This window comes from Salmo salar, chromosome ssa11 (assembly GCF_905237065.1).
Source record: "Salmo salar chromosome ssa11, Ssal_v3.1, whole genome shotgun sequence".
NCBI lineage: Eukaryota > Metazoa > Chordata > Actinopteri > Salmoniformes > Salmonidae > Salmo > Salmo salar.
Window position 1 is genome coordinate 76,133,249 of NC_059452.1, and position 22,649 is coordinate 76,155,897.

The 22,649-nt window shown below is 43.3% G+C and overlaps 1 protein-coding gene across 2 annotated transcripts; it reads left to right on the forward strand.

Moving 5' to 3' along the window:
• Positions 1-669: 669 nt before the first annotated feature.
• On the forward strand, positions 670-22,364 carry LOC106563127 (ER degradation-enhancing alpha-mannosidase-like protein 3). Of its 2 annotated transcripts, none has more exons than XM_014128362.2 (20): positions 670-1,529; positions 1,719-1,764; positions 2,097-2,197; positions 4,005-4,044; positions 4,379-4,491; positions 4,697-4,850; positions 10,781-10,915; positions 11,005-11,110; positions 11,403-11,500; positions 12,073-12,198; positions 12,528-12,611; positions 12,696-12,779; positions 12,911-13,035; positions 13,178-13,343; positions 13,430-13,584; positions 15,245-15,356; positions 15,586-15,762; positions 17,711-17,876; positions 19,457-19,642; positions 20,093-22,364. In XM_014128362.2, exons 1-20 carry the CDS (start codon positions 1,387-1,389, stop codon positions 20,350-20,352), a joined length of 2,577 nt encoding a protein of 858 aa, XP_013983837.1. In that variant the 5' UTR covers positions 670-1,386; the 3' UTR covers positions 20,353-22,364. The 2 variants fall into 2 exon arrangements, with proteins under 2 accessions (XP_013983837.1, XP_013983836.1); XM_014128361.2 differs by having other exon boundaries at positions 672-1,529; positions 19,457-19,654.
• The last annotated feature ends 285 nt before the right edge of the window (positions 22,365-22,649 follow it).

The following is a 22,649-nucleotide window of genomic DNA, read 5'->3' on the forward strand; positions in this document are numbered from 1 at the left end:
AACATGGGCTTTAGTAAGATTGATTTTTTTTGGGGCGTTCATGGCCAGCAATTCTACCACAGAAATGAAACGCAAATGACATTGGATAGATGTTGTGGTGGCAGCTGCAGAGAAGTACTTGGGTTTACGAGATTTCACTGCATTCACAAAGTGTAATGAAGCCATACTACATAATAGTAGGCGGTGGCATGCACCAAATATACAATCTCAGTATATCCACTAACATTCGAATGTGATAGCTAAGCCTACATGTAGGCATACTTCATAGTCTAATAACGCATACGAAAGGATAGGCATATTGCAAAGTGTTGTTTTAAAATGACCACGCTGCTCCGGTTGATCTAGCTACCTAAAATATTCAAGTTAAAAAAAGTCTGCCTACAATTTAACTCAATATTATGGCCATAACTGATAACAATGTAACTTTGAAAACAAGCAACCTTTTTTTATCGTGATACGCTCCATCATGATACAAACGACGTCAATTGGACTTGTTCGACAATGCAGGCGACTGCGGACTGACTGATCCACGAAGAACATTCGTATCATAAATAACGACTCATTATTATTTGTAGATCAGTGAGTCACACTTGACGGGTGTGATCCTCTCAAACACCGCCAATGTCTTCCTCTTACTTCGGCCGCCTCGACCAATAGCATCAAGAGGTATCCTCGAAGCTTGTTGGGTGCAGTAGACGACTAGCTAAGTAAGTAGCCACCAAAGAAGCCGAGCGCCGTCTGATTTGGTTTCTCCCTGGGGGTTTCGTCGACGGTTTGGTTGAAAACCCCCTTTGGGTCGGGAGACAGGCGTTGTCCGTGTAACTGGGACTGACACGGAAGAGGAGGGCTGTGTTGCAATACGAAGCAGACATCACCACTGGCTCCTCTTTGTCAATTAGCTAGCTAAGTTAGCTAACTAGCCAGCTAAGCTGATGGAGTTTCTTCCTGTCATTTTGAGTAGACGCCTGATTATAGACTGGGAAATCACGCTAGTGAACAGAAGAGGAGCTTCGTGTGTGATTCAAAGTATATGGACATAGCTAGGTAGCTTGCGAGCTAGCTACACCTACAGATGTCTATTGTGGCAAAGTTCTCAACAATCTCTAACGTACCCGGTGGTTCTCCTGTTAGGCTCGCTAATTATTGATCCTGCCAGGGGTAACATGCAAGTAACCTGATTGTTGTTGTCAATTAGCTATTTTGACAGCTAAGCCCATCTACTGTAGTGGAGACAACCAGTTGTCAAGTCTCTGAACTCTTGTGCTTGTCCATGAGGCCACCCCATGCAGGTTCCAGGAGAAGAAATGCATTGGACTATATGATTTTTCAGGGACGTCATTGAAAGCACAGGAACACCCACTTGTGTACAGACGTGCCAAAGATTAAATGGGTGCAAAGCTGTTTTGCTGGCCACAGGGTTCTCCTGGCATTGCCATGATGCTGAGAGCCCTACTCCTTACAGGCCTTCTTAGCTGGGCCAATGGCCAGGAAGGTCAGGCCATGTTACCTGAAGAAAAGAGCCAAATCAGGTGAGATAACAACCGTGTGTGATCACACTCCAGCGTTGCGCAATGCCCACCTTTTACTGAGTAGCAAGGTCTGTACTGTGAAGACGAAGGGACTAGATCGTTGAACCCACCAGCACTTTACCTATCCATCATCTTGTCTGTTGGAAATGACTTGGTTATGTTGATGTAGCATATTTCTTTCTGTTACAGGGACCAGATCGTTGAGATGTTCGATCATGCCTATGGCAGCTATATGGTAAGTCTGTCTGACCACATCATTTCTAATAATACATCAGATGTATGCCGCTTTGCATTATTATTGTCACTTTCAACTACATTGGGCGAAATTGGATGTTTCAGGCCATAGCTATGGCTGTCTGTCTGTTACTGACCATGAAGCTGGCCAGGGCATGCTTCTGTTAACTGTTTTGTTGATATTGTATTATTGCTCAAACAGCTCTCTGACTTGACTGTGTGCCATCCACTCGGGCCTCTACTTCTAAGTTCAAACGTATTTAAACAAGTGTTCCTCCTAATTAGTATGTGTACCCGTACCCTGACTGCACCTGTTCCCTGATTCTGCCCCAGAAATATGCATACCCAGCGGACGAGCTGATGCCCCTGAGCTGCAGGGGGAGGGTGCGGGGCCTGGAGCCCAACAGGGGAGACATCGACGACTCTCTGGGGAAGTGAGTATAGCCGCACGTTTCTCAGTATGTAACGCTCATGGGGAAAGGAAATGCATTTGGACTTGATGTGGGTAAGCCTGTAATACTCTGTTTGGCGTGACCTATCCGAACCCCCCTCTGGTTCTTCCTTAAGACCTGGTATGTAACACTTAGCCTGGAAACACACTAGATGATGACTATGGTGAAGCTGACAAGGAGCAGGATCTAGTTTGTGTTGTGTGTGTGCGCAGAAGTTCAACCTCCTGAACTGGGTCATATTCATTAACTTGTTATGGATAGGGGGCAGTATTTTCACGGCAGGATAAAAAACGTACCCGATTTAATCTGATTATTACTCCTGCCCAGAAACTAGAATATGCATATAATTATTAGCTTTGGATAGAAAACACTCCAAAGTTTCTAAAACTGTTTGAATGGTGTCTGTGAGTATAACAGAACTCATTTGGCAGGCCAAAACCTGAGAAGATTCCAAACAGGAAGCGCCCTCTCTGACCATTTCTTGGCCTTCTTGATCATCTCTATCCAAAACAGCTGTGCTGTAACGTGACATTTTCTAACGCTCCCATAGGCTCTCGGAAGGCGCCAGAACGTTGAATGATGACTTTGCAGGCCATGGCTGAAAAACAGTAGCGCATTTGGTAAGTGGTCGATCTGAGAACAATGAGACTGGCGCGCACAAGACAACTCCATGTTTACATTTTCAGTCTTTGAACGAAAACAACGACTCCCGGTCTGAATATTATCGCTTTTTTACAAGAAAAATCACATAAAAATTGATTTTAAACAGCGTTTGACATGCTTCGAAGTACGGTAATGGAATATTTTGCATTTTTTTTGTCACGAAACGCGCCGGATAGTGTCTTGAACGCACAACAAAACGCCGCTATTTGGATATAACTATGGATTATTTTGAACCAAACCAACATTTGTTATTGAAGTAGAAGTCCTGGGAGTGCATTCTGACAAAGAACAGCAAAGGTAATCCAATTTTTCTTATTGTAAATCTGAGTTTGGTGAGTACCAAACTTGGTGGGTGTCAAAATAGCTAGCCCGTGATGGCGAGCTATCTACTCAGAATATTGCAAAATGTGCTTTCACCGAAAAGCTATTTTAAAATCGGACACCGCGATTGCATAAAGGAGTTCTGTATCTATAATTCTTAAAATAATTTGTTTTTTGTGAACGTTTATCGTGAGTAATTTAGTAAATTCACCGGAAGTGTTCGGTGGGAATGCTAGTTCTGAACGTCACATGCTAATGTAAAAAGCTGGTTTTTGATATAAATATGAACTTGTTTGAACAAAACATGCATGTATTGTATAACATAATGTCCTAGGAGTGTCATCTGATGAAGATCATCAAAGGTTAGTGCTGCATTTAGCTGTGGTTTTGTTTTTTGTGACATTATATGCTAGCTTGAAAAATGGGTGTCTGATTATTTCTGGCTTGGTACTCTGCTGACATAATCTAATGTTTTTCTTTCGCTGTAAAGCCTTTTTGAAATCGGACAGTGTGGTTAGATAAAGGAGAGTCTTGTCTTTAAAATGGTGTAAAATAGTCATATGTTTGAAAACTGGAAGTTTTCGGATTTTCGAGGAGTTTGTATTTAGCGCCACGCCTATCATTGGATATTGGAGCAGGTGTTCCGCTAGCGGAACGTCTAGATGTAAAGCACCAAATGGAAGAAGACTGGCTGAAACAGGACGGGACTATCTGAACTTGTCCAATAAGAAACTACAGTTTTCAAGGTTTTGTTGCAAACATTTTTGCTATGGTGTCCCCTAACGAATATAACCTTTTCTCCTAGGTTCTCCCTCACACTGATTGACACCCTGGATACTCTGGTGGTGAGTGTCTGATCCTGTCTGTGTGGCTATAATTGTAGTCAGCTGTAGTACCACAAATGTCTATAGAGAAATCAATGAGCAGATTGGATCTATTTTCACGACAACCCCTCAGAGCCACACACATAAAGTAAATGGCAGTATAGACAAAATGGATAGCCCTTCTTTCTAATGGTTATGGAAACCATAGCAAAAATCATTGAAATGTAGTAATTCACAGGAATAATTCATGTTTTTTTTTCAGGTTAGTTTCTCATTTGTTTAGTCTTAAGTATTTAAACACCTATTTCTTCAGTCTTTTCCGCTATTAACGAATGTTGCTTGTCCGTGTTTCCAGGTATTGAACAAGCTGGACGAGTTTGAGGATGCAGTGAGGAAGACGTTGAGGGATGTCAGGCTGGACAACGATGTGGTGGTGTCTGTGTTTGAGACCAACATCCGAGTCCTGGGGTACGGACCTATACAATGCATTGTCTCACTACGACACCGTAGTTCTCCAAGATCGTGTATGATACTGGTTCAAATGTGTAATTGGACATTATGTTCTAATAACTGTACGACTTTATCATATAGTGCTGTCAGTGTTTTAGATTAATAGGAAATTGTCCGGAGATTGCCACGTGCTCACCACACCATCATCTTGCTGTTCCTACAGGGGCCTGCTGGGGGCGCATACGATGGCGGACATGCTCCGTCAGCGGGGGGACAGGATGCAGTGGTACGGAGATGAGCTGCTCCACATGGCCAAGGAGCTGGGCCACAGACTGCTCCCTGCCTTTAACACCACCAGTGGCCTTCCCTACCCCAGGGTAACACACCTCACTCTCCACATGTCTGCTTTTCGCAGTTCCCCTGGGTGCAAAGCCTTGTTAATCAGAACTCTGTTTTTCCACAATGTCGGAAAAATACCAAACGATTCCGGTCTGAAAGAAGTGACCAACTGAATGTGAATAGAAGATTCAAAGTGATTTCAAGATAGCGTTGTAGTCGTATATTATATATCCCCCAAAATATATTGGGGATTGGAAATGATGCAGACAATTACATTGCCACAAAATGTTTTATTTAAAAAAAATAATAATAATGTCCTTTATTATTTTCCCTGAACCCTGCCTCCTAGGACTAGATATTGGCTAATAAAACAACAATACTTACACTTCCAGTTTATACATTCTACATACATTTCTCAGACAGTATATTTTACATTTAGTTATCTTTGTTTGTTTTTAGTCCCAGCCTTCAGCTACCCTCAACCCCTCCCATCTATCTCTGAAGAGCATCCAGTTTTGATTTCTAGCAGCCATATATTTTTCCACTGTGCTGCGATGTTTCACAAAAGTTCTGAAGCTTTCTATTCTCATAGTTTCTCATAGTAAATGAAAGATAAACACCTTTGCTAAAAGTATTATTCTATTATTGATTGATTTGACTATGACTTTTCAAATCACCCAGCAGTGCTATTTGCGGAGTTAGCTCCAAGTAAATCAGCCATTCCTGAACCCGTGACCAAAAACAAGCTACATATGGGCAGTACCAAAACAAGTGATCTAAATATTCTGTCTCTTCACAGCACAATCTGTAGAGCTGGGGTGGTTGTATCATTTTATTGGTAGCAAGAATTTTGTATAGTAGTTTAAATAAAAAACTCAAGTTTTGAATCCGGCATCGTTTTGTGTATCAGTTCATAGACCATGTGCCATGGAATATGTACATCGAAAATCTCCTCCCAAGTATTTTGCAACCGGTATGATGCAGGTGTAAATGTTTTGGTCCTTAAATGAACTTTGGTCTGCAGGGCCGACAGACAGGCTCCTTACCTTCTCCCCTTTCCACTTACCTCTTCCATTTTTGCATAATGCTGCAATCATTTGGTTGTAATTTTGGATCGAGCAGACATTTCCATATGTTTTTGTTAGCTGCATGTGTGACACAACTCCACCAGTCCTATTTATCATATCATTTACAAAGATTATACCGTTTAAAAAATATTAAATCAATGAGTAAATTTGAGTTTAACCATAATATTTGTTCTAATATTTGTTCAGTCTTTTCTGGTGGATTAAACTGAAATTGCTACCAGCTTTCTATTGCTTGCTTTATAAATAGCGATATTTTGGAGATAATGAATAATTGTAATCTGAATGAAGGGGAAAAGGCCATTCTTGGACACGGGGTGAGCCATTGTTACTTATCTGCTAGAGAACCAGTTTGTATTCAAGTATAGTTTTTGTATGACTGAAGCCTTTAGTGAGAGGTCCAATGCTTTAATATTTAATCATTTCTTCCCTCTGAATTCATATTAATTATAGAAATAGGCCCAATTAATTGTCTAGCTTGCCGTTCCAAATAAAGTGGAATATTTTTTTGCTCATATAATTTAAAAAACAAGTCTATAGGTGTAGGCAGGCCCCTAAGTAAATATAGAATATGACTAAAGAATTAATCAGGGTGAATTTCTTTCCACAAATACACTACATGACCATCTCATTCCAAAATCATGGGCATTAATATGGAGTTGGTCCCCTCTTTGCTGCTATGACAGACCCCACTCTTCTGGGAAGGCTTTCCACTAGATGTTGGAACATTGATGCGGCGACTTGCTTCCTTTCAGCCACGAGCATTAGTGAGGCCGGGGACTGATGTTGAGCGATTAGGTCTGGCTCGCAGTCGGCGTTCCAATTCATCCCAAAGGTGTTCGATGGAGGTGAGGTCAGTGCTCTGTGCAGGCCAGTCAAGTTCTTCCACACCGATTTTGACAATCCATTTCTGTATGGACCTCGCTTTGTGCACGAGGGCATTGTCATGCTGAAACAGAAAAGGACCTTCCCCAAACTGTTGGAAGCACAGAATCGTCTAGAATGTCATTGTATGCTGTAGGGTTAAGATTTCCCTTCACTGGAGCTAAGGGGCCTAGCAACAAAACCATGAAAAACAACACCTGGACCATTATTCCTCCTCGACTAAACTTTATAGTTGGCACTATGCATTGGGGCAGGTAGCTTTCTCCTGGCATCCACCAAACCCAGATTGGTCCGTCGGACTGCCGATGGTGAAGTGTGATTCATCACTCCAGAGAACATGTTTCCACTGCTACAGAGTCCAATGGCGCCACGCTTTACACCACTCCAGACGACACTTGGCATTGCGCATGGGGATTTTAGGCTTGTGTGCGGCTGCCCGGCCATGGAAACCCGTTTAATGAAGCTCCTGACAAACAGTTTTTGTGCTGACGATGCTTCCAGAGGCAGTTTGGAACTCGGTAGTGAGTGTTGTAACCGAGAACAGACAAATTTTACGCGCTTCAGCACTCAACGGTCCCATTCTGTGAGTTTATATGGCCTACCACTTTGCGGCTGAGCCGTTGTTGCTCCTAGATGTTTCAACTTCACAATAACAGCACTTACAGTTGAATGGGGCAGCTCCAGCAGGGCAGAAATTTGACGAACTAACTTATTGGAAAAGTGGCATCCTATGACGGTGCCACGTTAAAACTCACTAAGCTCTTCAGTAAGGCCATTATACTGCTAATGTTTCCTATGGAGATTGCATGGCTGTGTGCTCAATTTTATACACTGGCTGTGGCTGAAATAGCCGATACCACACATTTTAAGGCGTATCCACATGCTTTTGTAAATATAGTGTATGTTTGTAAACTTACCATTTTAAGAAGTACCCTGATAATTGAGTGTTCATATAGCTGTACCATGATAATTGAGTACAGCTATACTGTAGCTGCGACTAAGTAAACCTCTACCTCTATTTGTCCTCCAATGTTCCACCCACTAAAACCTCTCCCCATCCCAAAGTGGGTTGTCGTCCCAGTGGGTGGCTGACCATCCCTGTACACATGGGTCCTTTAAGACACGTATTCCCAAACTAGGGTACGGCAATGCCGCCAGGGGTACGCCAAATAAAAACGTTTCACTTTTTTTTTTAACATATTTATTTTTTAAATTCTTCACGTTTTCAAACAGTCCATTTATATTTTCCAACGGGGCTATACATTTGGGCGAAGTTTTTGTCGACTGAGTAGCCTTGTTTTCACTGCCAAAAATAAAATTAAACCATCTAGTGTTCAGCGAAATAATACAATGTCAAATACAGGTAGCCTAGTCAAATAATTAACTCTCTCACGGGAATTCCACTAACGGTCCGTATGTAGCCAAACGTAGCTGCTGCTCATGTTGGTATCTGTACTGATGGCGCAAAAGCCATGACAGGGAGACATAGTGGAGTGGTAACGCGCGTCCAAGCAGTTGCTTCCGACGCCACTTGGGTACACTGCAGCATCCACCAAGAGGCCAAGGGAGCTTGAAAGACGTTTTGGACACTACAGTGAAAATGGTTAACTTTGTTAAAGCAAGGCCCCTGAACTCTCGTGTATTTTCTGCACTATGATATGGGCAGTGACCATGTAACGCTTTTACAACATACAGAAGTGCGCTGGTTATCAAGGGGAAAAGTATTGACACATTTTTTTAAATTTAGAGACAAGCTTAGTTTTCTTTACTGACCATAATTTTCACTTGTCTGACCGCTTGCATGATGATGAGTTTCTCACACGACTGTCCTATCTGGGTGATGTTTTTTCTCGCCTGAATTATCTGAATGTAGGATTACAGGGACGCTCCACAACTATATTCAATGTGCGGGACAAAATTGAGGCTATGATTAAGAAGTTGGAGCTTTTCTCTGTCTGCATTAACAAGGACAACACACAGGTCTTTCCATCATTGTATGATTTTCTGTGTGCAAATTAACTCAAGCTTACGGACAATATCAAATGTGATATAGAGAAGCACCTGAGTGAGTTGGGTGCGCAATTACGCAGGTACTTTCCCGAAACGGATCACACAAACAACTGGATTCGTTATCCCTTTCATGCCCTGCCTCCAGTCCACTTACCGATATCTGAACAAGAGAGCCTCATCGAAATTGCAACAAGCGGTTCTGTGAAAATTTAATTTAATCAGAAGCCACTACCAGATTTCTGGATTGGGCTGTGCTCAGAGTATCCTGCCTTGGCAAATCGGGCTGTTAAGACACTGATGCCCTTTGCAACCAAGTACCTATGTGAGAGTGGATTCTCGGCCCTCACTAGCATGAAAACTAAATACAGGCACAGACTGTGTGTGAAAAATTATTTAAGACAGACTCTCTCCAATACAACCCAACATTGCAGAGTTATGTGCATCCTTTCAACCACACCCTTCTCATTAACCTGTGGTGAGTTATTCACAATTTCCGATGAACAAATACAGTTTTATATGTAAGATGGTTAAATAAAGAGCAAAATAATTGATTATTATTATTTGTGCCCTGGTCCTATAAGAGCTCTTTGTCACTTCCCACGAGCCGGGTTGTGACAAAAACTCACACTCATTCTTATGTTTAATAAATGTATTGTATAGTGTGTGTGTGTGTGTGTGTGTGTGTGTGTGTGTGTGTGTGCATGCTTACAATGATGGCAAAAAACAACATTTGAGAGTGCGCTGACCCTGGTGCTAGAGGGGGTACACAGCTGGAGGTTGAATGTTTGAAGGGGTACGGGACTATATAAAGTTTGGGAACCACTGCTTTAAGAGGTAGGAGTCCTCCTTTAAAAAGAGCCCATGGTGCCACCTACAGTACAGAAACAGATCCACAGCCCAACATCATTTGGAACGCCTTCCCCTCAGTTGTATTGCATCTCGTTATGAACAAATATACACTACCGTTCACAAGTTTGGGGTCGTATAGAAATGTCCTTGTTTTTGAAAGAAAAGCACACATTTTTGGTTCATTAAAATAACATCAAATTGATCAGAAATACAGTGTAGACATTGTTAATGTTGGAAATGACTATTGTAGCTGGAAACGGCTGATTTAAAAATATATATATATTTTAATGGAATATCAACATACGCGTACAGAGGCCCATTATCAGCAACCATCACTCCTGTGTTCCAATGGCACGTTGTGTTAGCTAATCCAAGTTTATCATTTTAAAAGGCTAATTGATCATTAGAAAACCCTTTTGCAATTATGTTAGCACAGCTGAAAACTGTTGTGCTAATTTATAGTAATAAAATATATATATATATATTTTTAAAGCTGATTGAGAGAATGCCACGAGTGTACAAAGCTGTCATCAAGGCAAAGGGTGGCTACTTTGAAGAATCTCAAATATCAAATATATTTTGATTTGTTTAACACTTTATTTGGTTACTACATGATTCCATATGTGTTATTTCATAGTTTTGACGTCTTCACTATTATTCCACAATGTAGAAAATTGTCAAAATAAAGAAAAACCCTTGAATGAGTAGGTGTGTCCAAACTTTTGACTGGTACTGTATATCAGATACACCACACAGGTGTGCCAACTAAAATATATCCCAGACAAGACTGAAGAATGGGACAAGTACACAAAGTGAATATAAGTCAGTGATTGTGTCTGTTGCAGTTTGTATGAATTTCCATCCCCGAATCCAACTCAAGACTTGATGTGTGAATGCGTATACAGTTTGGGTGTTTAATAAGGGATGCCAAATTGCCAACTTGAGCAGGAATGGGAATATTTTATTAGCCAATATCTAGTCCTAGCTGATGGAGCTTGGAACCCCCCACCCCACACTGGTCCCCTGTTGTGACCCATCTTCCCTAGCACCTCTGAGCAGTCGCACCGTTTGATTATTCTGTGCCGCCGGGGCCACAATAATATGCATACAATATACTTACTACTTCTGTTTGTTTGCAGGTAAACCTGAGGTACGGGGTCCTTAATCCCCTATCACGCACAGGCACTGAGTCGGACACCTGTACAGCCTGTGCAGGGACCATGATTCTAGAGTTTGCTGCTCTTAGTCGGCTGTCTGGGGAGGCCGTGTTCGAGGTACATTAGTAATTCCAGTATTAATAAATAGTTGTTTTTTTGTATTTATGAACCGGTGTGTATGAAGATGTGTTTCTGTGTCACAACAGGAGAATGCTAGGAAAGCACTGGACGTCCTGTGGGAGAAGAGACAGAGAGGAAGTGACCTCGTGGGCACAGTCATTAATATCCACAATGGTGACTGGGTCCGCAGGGGTGAGCCAGAGCTCCACTGTCACACACTTAGCCGCTCAGACAGCACACACTCGCCTACACCAGCGCACATGGCCACCCACTCTCACATTTAAAAAGTCCAAATGTTGCAGGAGGAACAAACATTTTATCACCTCGCACCATGTGATGACACATCATCTCAGATCCTCTATGTCAGCCATTAGTCAATATTACTAGCTGGGTTTGGTTTTGAATATGTGTGTCTTTGCCTGGTTGTTATTCCCATTTAGATCAGTCAAAATCTATATTAACAGTGTCTCCCTTGCATCTCCAGACAGTGGTGTGGGTGCTGGCATTGACTCCTACTATGAGTACCTGATGAAGGCTTACGTTCTGCTGGGAGACAACGTTTACCTGGAGAGGTTCAACACTGTGAGACCCAGTCTCTCTACTCTCACTAGCTGCTGATCTATTGCAATGTATTGCTCTATGCTTGTAGAGAACACTCCAATTTGTCAGACAGCATTTTTCCATTGAAATGCTGCCTGCATCCAGATTGCAGAACCAGAACATATGCATGTTCATTTCAAATGTAAATGTCCAGATGAACTGTGGCCAGATGGTGATCAGATGAAAGTTATCAGATATCACAAGGTCTATGTTATTGTCAGTGTTTCCCCTATAGGCATTTAGCAGTGGCGAAATTAGCTTTCAAACTGCAATTTTTCTCTCGGCCCCATGATGAAGTGTGTAAAATTGCAGGAAATTAGCTTGAAAACTGAAACATTATGTTTCTGCGGCCAAGATGAGAGACTCTTAACCGCGTCATTGGCCACGGACGCTCCCACCCCTTTACCACCGCTGCTGAGAAAAGTCCTAGTGGAAACACTGATTGATTGAAGTGTAAACATCACTGATCTAACCCCCCCCCCATATCAACTCTACACATCATCCATAATGTGAGTGTATTTAGTGACGCCTGCTGTCTGCTGTGTCTCCTACAGCATTACAGAGCCATCATGAAGTATATCAGCCAGCCTCCGTTGCTGCTCAACGTTCACATGCACAACCCCACGGTGAGCGTCCGCAGCTGGATGGACTCCCTACTCGCCTTCTTCCCCGGCCTGCAGGTGAGTCCCGTGACACCGCCTCTATCATCGCCACCACTTGGCATGGTTAGCCCTTCCGCCTCTAACAATATGACGCAGGCCGCCTCCTAAATGGCATCCTATTCCCGATTATAGTGCACTACTTTTGTATGCAAATGTCACACAAATTCATGAGACCCTCTGCTTGTATCTTGACATCATCATGACCACATATCTATCCACTACAGCAGAAGATTGTTAATTTTATTTTATTGAGTTTCTATCAGTTTCAATGGGGTTGTATGACCAGGTATACGCTCTGAAAGTGAATCGTTCATAGTAAAGACTGTATTATCAACCCTTGGCCATAGGTTCTGAGAGGAGACCTAAAGCCAGCCATAGAGACCCATGAGATGCTCTACCAAGTCACCAAGCAGCACAAGTTTCTCCCCGAGGTAAGGAAAAGTGACATTTGAAATTTGAGTCAAGATGATATCTGCTCTCAGCTTTGCTTGACGGTGTTTTTCCTAACGTTGCAGGCTTTCACCACCGAGTTCAGAGTTCACTGGGGTCAACACCCTCTGAGGCCAGAGTTTGCAGAAAGCACCTACTACCTCTACAAGGTAATGCAGTTTGGTTTGGGTTCCCACTGGGAAAAGCCAAAGGTGCAAAGTAATGGTATACTCTGTGTACATGAGTGAACTGCTTGAGAGAGGGGTTGAGAATGGGATAGACCATGTTTTCCCTTCCACAGGCCACAGGCGACCCCTACTACCTCAGGGTGGGCCAGTCCATAGTGGAAAAACTCAACGCCCATGCCAGGGTACCTTGTGGATTTGCAGCTGTGCAGGACGTCCGCACAGGGGCCCACGAGGACAGGTAGGGGATCGCAGCGAATCATATGGGTTAAAACCTCCGGTCATATCCACTGATTCCATGGTGCTCTTTGAGCAAGAGAGCTCAAATTGCATAGCAATACGTTTTGATTTCAAGTGATTTCAAACATTCCCTTTCTTTGTAGGATGGACTCGTTCTTCCTGGCGGAGATGTTTAAGTACCTGTACCTTCTGTTCTCTGAGAAGAACCAGCTTCACTTCGACATCGATGACTACATCTTCACCACCGAGGCCCATCTGTTGCCTGTCTCCCTGTCCACCTCACAGCCCCCTTGTCGGGGCAACAACACGGTGAGGCTGAGTCAGTTACCAACAGTTGTGTTGCGTTAGGTTTCAGCTCTTCTGACCATATCTGCCATTTTGTGTCTATGTTCCAGGAAGCGCCCACTGCCGCGGAGGAAGACCTGTTTACCTACTCCTGCCCCAGCACCCAGACCCTTTTCCCCAACAACCCCTCCTTCGCCAAGACCATCAGGGACAGCTACAAGTACCTGACTGGGGTGGGCCGGGCCTTCCACGCTTCACCTGTCAGGTTTGTGTGTGTGTGTAGTGTTCATAATGAGAGTATTCAGACCCATTGACTTCTTTGTTACGTTACAGCCTTATTCAAAAATAATAAATAATCCTCAGCAATCGACACACAATATCCCATAATGACAAGGAAAAACAGGTTTTTAGAAATTATTTCAACTGTATTCAAAATAAACAGAAATACCTTATTTACGTAAGTATTCAGACCCTTTGCTATGAGACTCGAAATTGAGTTTCCATTGATCATCCTTGATATGTTTCTACAACTTGATTGGAGTCCACCTGTGGTAAATTCAATTGATTGGACATGATTTGAAAAGGCACACACCTGTCTATATAAGGTTGACAGTTGACAGTGCATGTCAGAGCAAAAACCAAGCCATGAAGTCTAAGGAATTGTCCGTAGAGCTCCGAGACAGGATTGTGTCGAGGCACAGATCTGGGGAAGGATACCAAAACATTTCTGCAGCATTGACGGTCCCCAAGAACACAGTGGCCTCCATCATTCTTAAATTGAAGAAGTTTGGAACCACCAAGACTCTTCCTAGAGCTGGACACCCGGCCAAACTGAGCAATCGGGAGAAGGGAATTGGGCAGGGAGGTGACCAAGTACCCGATGGTCACTCTGACTGACATAGCTCTAGAGTTCCTCTGTGGAGATGGGAGAACCTTCCAGAAGGACAACCATCTCTGCAGCACTCCACCAATCAGGCCTATGGCCAGACGGAATGCACTCCTCAGTAAAAGGCACATGACAGCCCAGCACAAAAGGCACCTAAAGACTCTCAGACCATGAGAAACAAGATTCTCTGGTCTGATGAAATCAAGAAACCCTTTGGCCTGAATGCCAAGCATCACGTCTAGAGGAAACCTGGCACTATCCCTACAGTGAAGCATGGTGGTGGCAGCATCCTGCTGTGAGGATTCAGGGACTGGGAGACTAGTCAGGATAGAGGCAAAGATGAACAGAGCCATGTACAGAGAGATCCTTGAAAGTCTGAGGGCCTGAGCAGGTTGTCTCAGAACCTCAGACTGGGGCGAAAGTCCAACAGGACAACGACCCTAAGCACACAGCCAAGACAATGCAGGAGTGGTTTCGGGACAAGTCTCTGAATGTCCTTGAGTGGCCCAGCCAGAGGCCGGACTTGAACCTGATCGAACATCTCTGGAGAGACCTGAAAATAGCTCCCCATCCAACCTGACAGAGCTTGGGAGGATCTGCAGAGAAAATACAGGTGTGCCAAGCTTGTAGCTTCATACCCAAGAAAATGAAATGCTGTAATCGCTGCCAAAGGTGTTTCAACAAAGTACTGAGTAAAGGGTCTGAATACTTATGCAAATGTAATATTTAAGTTGTTTTTTATTTTAATAAATTAGCAAACATTTCTAAACTGTTTTTTCTTTGTCATTATGGGGCATTGTGTATAGATTGAGGGGGGGTGGGAAATAATTTTAGAATAAGGCTGTAACGTAACAAAATGTGGAAAAAGTCAAGGGATCTGTATACTACCGAAGGCACTGGTCGTAAATGTTGTGTGGCTGTAAAGACCTACACATTCACTAAAACTGATTTTGTTCTTCCGTCATCCTTTGTGTTAACCCTGCTAGGTGACTCTGACCTAGCCACTGTGTGTCACTGATGAGTCTGTGTGTGTTTGCAGGGGCATCGAGCTGCCGCTTCACGACCACGGTATGGAGCCTGTTGAGTTTCTGAGGAGCATGGGCGTCTCCCTCACCCCACTGAGCGAGGCTGGTTCAACAGGGACACGGGGGGTAAGAAGCGTGGGCAGCTTTTTGATTTCTAGCTCTCTATTGTTTGACTCCCAAATGGCACCCTATTCCTTGTGCACTACTTTTGACCAGAGCCCTATCAAAAGTAGTGCACTGTGTAGGGAATAGGGTGCCATTTGGGATGCGGGCTATTGTTTAGCAGTGTTAGCAATGTTTCCCCGTCTCATTAATGGCCCTGTGTAATTAATAACATCAATGTACTTATTTTCAGGAGGTACATAAAGGTGTTTACAGGGTGAAGCTGGTGGCAGAGGTGACCCAGACCACGGAGGAGGAAGAAGTAGAGCCCCTCCTCGTTCAGCTCATATCCCCCCCGTTTCTGGGTAGAACGGTCCTGACTGCAGGACCAGCCAAGTTTGGAATGGACCTTACCAAGCAGGAGCATGGGGTTAGCTTTCTTGAATCTTGCATTCATTTCTATTTGTTTTTTTTATGTCACCCAAAATACTGATACTGTAAGAGATGGGCATGCACCTGTTTGTCCCCTTACATTTATGACCCAAATTAAATATTGACTCATGTTAGTTATGGAGATCTCTGGAGCTCTTTGTATGTCTGTCTGTGTCAATACTTTACAGTGTATTTACGTGTATGTATGTATATATATATATATATATGTGTGTGTGTGTGTGTGTGTGTGTGTGTGTGTGTGTGAGTAACAGAGATTCCTGTAAATACTCTGTACAGTATTGACACAGGCAGATATCCAAATACATTTAAACTCAGTTTTTCACAATTCCCGACATTTAATCCTAGTAAAAATTCCCTGTCTTAGGTCAGTTAGGATCACCACTTCATTTTAAGAATGTGAAATGTCAGAATAACAGTAGAGAGAATGATTTTATTTCAGCTTTTATTTCTTTCATCACATTCCCAGTAGGTCAGAAGTGTACATACACTCAATTAGTATTTGGTAGCATTGCCTTTAAATTGTTTAACTTGGGTCAAACATTTTGGGTAGCCTTCCACAAGCTTCCCACAATAAATTGGGTGAATTTTGGCCCATTCCTCCAGACAGAGCTGGTGTAACTGAGTCAAGTTTGTAAGCCTTCTTGCTCGCACACGCTTTTTCAGTTCTGCCCACACATTTTCTATGGGATTGAGGTCAGTGCTTTGTGATGGCCACTCCAATACCTTGACTTTGTTGTCCATAAGCCATTTTTCCACAACTTTGGAAGTATGCTTTGGGTCATTGTCCATTTGGAAGATCCATTTGCGACCAAGCTTTAACTTCCTGACTGATGTCTTGAAATGTTGCTTAAATATATCCAAATAATTTCCTACCTCATGATGCAATCTATTTTGTGAAGTGCACCAGCCCCTCCTGCAGCAAAGCACCCCCACAACATGATGCTGCCACTCCTGTGCTTCACGGTTGGGGTGGTGTTCTTCGGCTTGCAAGCCTCCCCCTTTTTCCTCCAAACATAACGATGGTCATTATGGCCAAACAGTTCTATTTTTGTTTCATCAGACCAGAGGACATTTCTCCAAAAAGTACAATCTTTGTCCCCATGTGCAGTTGCAAACCGTAGTCTGGCTTTTTTAATGGCGGTTTTGGAGCAGTGACTTCTTACTTGCTGAGCGGCCTTTCAGGCTATGTCGATATAGGACTCGTTTTTCTGTGGATATAGATACTTTTGTACCCGTTTCCTCCAGCATCTTCACAAGGTCCTTTGCTGTTGTTCTGGGATTGATTTGCACTTTTCGCACCAAAGTACATTCATCTCTTGGAGACAGAACGAGTCTCCTTCCTGGGCGGTATGACGGCTGCGTGGTCCCATGGTGTTTATACTTGTGTACTATTGTTTGTACAGATGAATGTGGTACCTTCAGATGTTTGGAAATTGCTCCCAAGGATGAACCAGACTTGTGGAGGTCTACATTTTTTTTCTGAGGTCTTGGCTGATTTCTTTTGATTTTCCCATGATGTCAAGCAAAGAGGCACTGAGTTTGAAGGTAGGCCTTGAAATACATCCACAGGTACACCTCCAATTGACTCAAATGATGTCAATTAGACCATCAGAAGCTTCTAAAGCCATGACATCATTTTCTGGAATTTTCCAAGCTGTTTAAAGGCTGAGTCAACTTAGTGTATGTAAACTTCTGACGCACTGGAATTGTGATACAGTGAATTATAAGTGAAATAATCTGTCTGAAAACAATTGTTGGAAAAATGACTTGTGTCATGCACAAAGTAGATGTCCTTACCGACTTGCCAAAACTATAGTTTGTTAACACGAAATGTGTGGAGTGGTTGAAAAACGAGTTTTAATGACTCCAACCTAAGTGTATGTAAACTTCTGACTTGAACTGTACATACCTTGTTCCTCTCCCAGGTGAAGGGCAGCATAGTGAAGACCTCCCCTTACACAGCATGTGGACCCATAGAGAATGCTGAGGAGCTGAGCGGGCACATTGCCCTGGCACTGCGTGGTGACTGCATGTTTGCTGCCAAGGCCCACAGGCTACAGGAGGCTGGGGCTATCGGAGTTATCTTCATAGGTGAGGGAATGGAACACACACCACCCCCCCCCATTCTGTCTGTCTCCCTCGCTCTCTCACACCTCAACCCCACCCAGCTCCCCAAGGACAGCCGGGCAAAAGAAACACCAGCAGAGAAGCAGGAGATTGAACTTAACTCAACGTTACTAGTTTCGAACCATTAGTTTACACTATCAATGTTTCCCTCTACTGTCGGTATTGTTTTCAAATTAACATATTAGCCCCTTTCGATGCAACAAACCAAAACAAATCTAACTATGCAAGGCTTAATCTGTGATTTGGTTTTAGGCAGAGCGCATTGTCGGAGGATTCTATTGCATTGACAGGCACGAGCTGTCGCAAGTAGATGTGCTTGTTTTGAGAACGTAGCCGCGTTTGCACATTTGTTGATATTCTTTGCTAGTTAGTGAGTTATTAGCCTAGTTATAACTAGTTTCTAGTCAGCAATAGCGGAGTGGTTGCTTCCTACATTTCTATCCATCTTTCAAAAGCGAGTCCGGTAAATGCCGTGTTCACGTCATGTCGTTAACTCTGACATTTCGGACTTGCTTACTCATTGTAGAAAGATGATACCCAAGTATCCCACTTGGCAAGTATCAGAATCAACCAATAGGAATCTCTACGCAAATAACGTATGTTAATTATAACTCGGAGGTCCCGAGTTTCCGACATGACATGAACTCAGCAAAAGACTAAAGAGCTTTTTTTTTATGTCTTAAAGGTGCAGTGTTGTATTAAGAGACCAGCTTGAATAAGCCAAAAGGCAGATGGTAGCAAAGCCTACATTTTCATCTGATTCTCTGTAATAATAATGGTATGGGAATAATAATACATTTTACTTTGAAGTGATTTCTTGCATCACACATTTTAAGTCATCGACTTGTCTGAAGGAAAATGTTAATGTCAAGCCCATGCATAATGTTTTTAAAAAGTCTCATGGAATGTAGACCTATATTGAACATCACACATGGCTGCTAGTGGCTGTATCATAGAACAGCTATTGCAATTTTATGGAACACATTTCTTTTCAATCGTTTTTTTGATAGTAGACCACTCTGGTAGGTCTACATTGTGATCAAATAACCACACTAGCCTACTTGGCCACTAACTTAGTGTGTACACCCTTAAAATTGTAACTTAGTGTGTACAGAATTTGAAGTTTCCACTCAGCAGACCTGAAATTTGCTCATTGCCGAAAACAATTAGAGGGAACATTGCTCAACACACCCACTCATAGCCCATAATATCAGCACACAGCCTGTTACTCTGCTGTAAGAGGAGCTTAGGAAAATAGCTTAGTGGGGCCTAACCTAGATTTAGTAGGCCATATCGGTCTGCGTTGTTACAGTGTGTACTACTTACTGAAGTAAAGATCCCAAATGGTTGGTTTTGGGGAACCATCACCTACTTTATCAGTGTGAGTTTACAGTAGCTCTGCGTTTTACCTCTTAAGATCAGAGTTGGTTCACAAACGGGCTTTGATCGATATGGCATTCCTCTTTGAGTTGATATCACTCACAAGACCTCCCTGCTTGTGTTCTGAAAAACAACATTTCCCATAACTCCTCCGTCCCTCCTAGACCACCGGGAGGGGAGTAACAGCGCAGAGACGCCCCTGTTCCAGATGGTGGGAGACGGAGGGTCCACAGCTGACATCACCATCCCCCTGGTGTTCCTATTCAGCCAGGAGGGGGCGCTGCTCACCTCTGCTCTGGAGGACCACAGCAACGTAGACGTACTGATGCTGCCCAAAGAGAGACGGCTAGGTAAGACAACAGGTAAGAGAGGGGCCCAGTGCAGAGCCCGTGGTCTAGTAACACTGCTCCTCACCGGAGACCAGAGTTCTAGCAATGCGTCTATCATACTGTTCTCCCACTTGCCTGTCTCCCCCTCTGTTTCCAGCAGTCTAAATCAAGTGTAAAATGTACAAAATATTTTTAAAAAGAGGTGGTCTGCCTATGAGATTGAAGCTATAGGGGTTAATTATGCGAAGGAAGAGTTCTACATTGAGGTGAAAGGTGAAACTGCCCAAAAGCCTAACTGACATTTTAATGTTGAACTCTATCAGTTGTTTGGGTTCAATGAAAAATAATACTTTGTAACTTAAATGTGTGCTAGTTGTTTGAGGTGTAACAGATTACATGTTCGCCACTGACTGTCTCTCCCTCTTCCTTTCTTGTTCTCGCTCTGTCTTCCTCCTGATCACTACTCTCCAGACAAACCCCTGGGGAAGATGAACATCAAGTTCCGCCTGGCGGAAGAGGGGGAGCTGGAAGACGGGGAGGAGGGAGAGGCCAGAGGCCCCACCCTGCAGTTTGTCCTGGAGAAGGGAGAGGTAGTGTTGGAGGAAGAGGAGTACAAACAACAAGGAGACAGCTGCTTAACACCTGGAGACGATCATATTCCATGTTCCTACGGACAAACTGCTGCCTCGCCCCCCTCCCACAGCCCCAACGACCCCAATACAGACCCCTGATCTCAGAACAGTTAGGTTCCTCAACCCCCCCTCCCACTGACCAAGGGCCTGGGCTCCCCAGCACCGATCCCTGGCCAGTGTGCAGAGGCACGTTGCTGTGCCAGAGAGGGCCCTGCTGCACGCTCTGGACAGAACTGACTCAAAAGGGGACCTTAGCAGTGTGACAGTGACTCCCTCACTACCCCTTCTAAAACCTGAGGGTGGGCTCATCCAGTTGATAGTTATTGGAACTGCAGTATGTATTTATGTATAGGAAGGGATGGGCATTGGGCAGGGAGCTTGTTAGTCTTACCGTGCTACTGTAGCCTCCTCAGTTGTGTTGTGGAGATGACAGATTTAGTCAGATGATTGTAAGAGAGAGTTGATGACGTGCACATTTCAGAGAAATAGCTGAGGTAAGCGTGGGAGGGGATATTGGGCTGATAGAGGGACAACTTTGTCTGAGGCCTTGTGTTTGAGTCTCTGTACTGTAGGCTAGATTGTGTTGAGCGGCTGCAATGACAAGGGGATCGCTTTACTGTCCCCTGTAACAAGTTGGTGTCCTGTCCATTCAGTGGCGTGTGAGTGAATTTACAGTGTGGCTAGTAGTGTTATTTTGAAGATGATTAGGTGAGGAATGGGCTCTCCTGACCAAAGGGATGTGTTAACACTCACGAGAATGCTTTTACAAAAAGGATAAGGGGCCATTTTGGGTGAACCGATGAGTTCAGTTTGATTTATTTTGTACTGGTAGCTACATCAGGGAAATGGAAGAGTGAAAAAGACGTGTGCGTGTGTGCAATCGTTACTACACTACCAAATCAATACCTTTTATCGACCTTAGTCATGCATATTTCATTTTTCAAATGTCAGTCGGTTATGTAAACACAATATATCAGTCCGATTTCCACAACAACTAAGAGCATTAACGCGCGAGGCTCAATTTCTCCTCCGTTTTGGGTCCCGTATAAACCACGTAACATCATGAAGTGCAGCCACGCTCATGCGCAGATACGGTGTGAGGAGAAAGTCTCGCACTGCACTTAACTACATTCTTTCCCCAGTGCTGCTCGTGGCAACGTCATGACGCTGAGTCTACCAGCTCTAGGTTGGTACTCTGCCTATCTTCACCACTGCCCCTGTGCCACCAGACGGCCTATAATGCCACGGACTTCAGCCCACCGGCATCTTCCTCCCTAGAGCCATCATCATGGTGGGACCATACATCCACAGACTTCTTCCCCAGTAGCTCACAGCACATCAAACACACCGTCGGTGTTTTGTCTGTTCGGTGTCCTCATTGCAAACAGCCTTTGTATGATTCTTTGTGTGGACAGTAAGATCAGACTATTCTTATTTCTCGCTTTCTCCATTCATCTTTCTTTTTGCATTACGAGATTACGTGGGCGTGTACCAACAACAGTGAAGATGCAGCAGCCATAACGCTTCTATTTGTATGATCGGATGCAGTCACTCACATCCTCGTATTGTATCATTCATTCCTGAGTCTCAATATTGATCTGCCAGATGTTTTAGTCATTTTTGCATGGGTTTTATATTTATGTTTTAAGGTGTAAAAGTGGGTTATATTCCCATTGTCCCTGTGGAAACATGAGACTGGTTTGTATAGAGAAAGTGTTTTGTCATGACAGAGTACATGATTTCTTCACAGTTACTGTTTTGTGTAGTAGCCCTCTCGTTGTTGCTGCTCACTTCACTTGAAGTCTTAATCCACCACGGCCACCTATATACAGTACTTGTTTATTTCAAGGCAAATTCCATCTGTATCTATGGCCTCTGTGACCATTACTGTTCACTCAGAGAGGAAAGGGACATTAAAAATGAGTTGTCTTTTTAGGTATTTATTATGGACATTTTGGAAATGTTGACCGATAGGGATAACTGAAGCTCAAAGTGCCAAAGTGATTATTTCTGATAGCAGTATCAGATTATGATGTACTTTGTATTTTGAGAAGTATCATTTGAAAGCTGAAGCACCTGATCTTGTCAATAAATTAAGAATAATGATCTTAGTTTTTCTTGAGTCATTTGTGTACTCACTTCCCTCAACAAAATATTACAATGTGGATGTTTTCAATGATCACATTTCTTCATAAAGAGGTTTCTAGGTAGGTTTATGAACTAGTAATGGCTCTAACTTTAGAATAAAATCTATTTCATTTTATGTCTGTAACGGAGGTCTTGGTGATGTAACTCACAATTCATTCCAAGATGACGTCATTGGCCATTAAGTGTCATTTGTGGTAATGACGACAACCACCACCTTTTTGTTTGTGGGGATTCAACCATACTCCGAC

What these genes read in the sequence shown, in the direction of transcription:
- LOC106563127 (XM_014128361.2), top strand. Translation starts at nt 1,387, where the DNA reads ATGGGTGCAAAGCTGTTTTGCTGGCCACAGGGTTCTCCTGGCATTGCC. An exon ending in GTGGCCTTCCCTACCCCAGG is followed by an intron (nt 4,851 to 10,780) that starts GTAACACACCTC and finishes GTTTGTTTGCAG; the next exon opens with GTAAACCTGAGGTACGGGGT. An exon ending in GCACCTACTACCTCTACAAG is followed by an intron (nt 12,780 to 12,910) that starts GTAATGCAGTTT and finishes TCCCTTCCACAG; the next exon opens with GCCACAGGCGACCCCTACTA.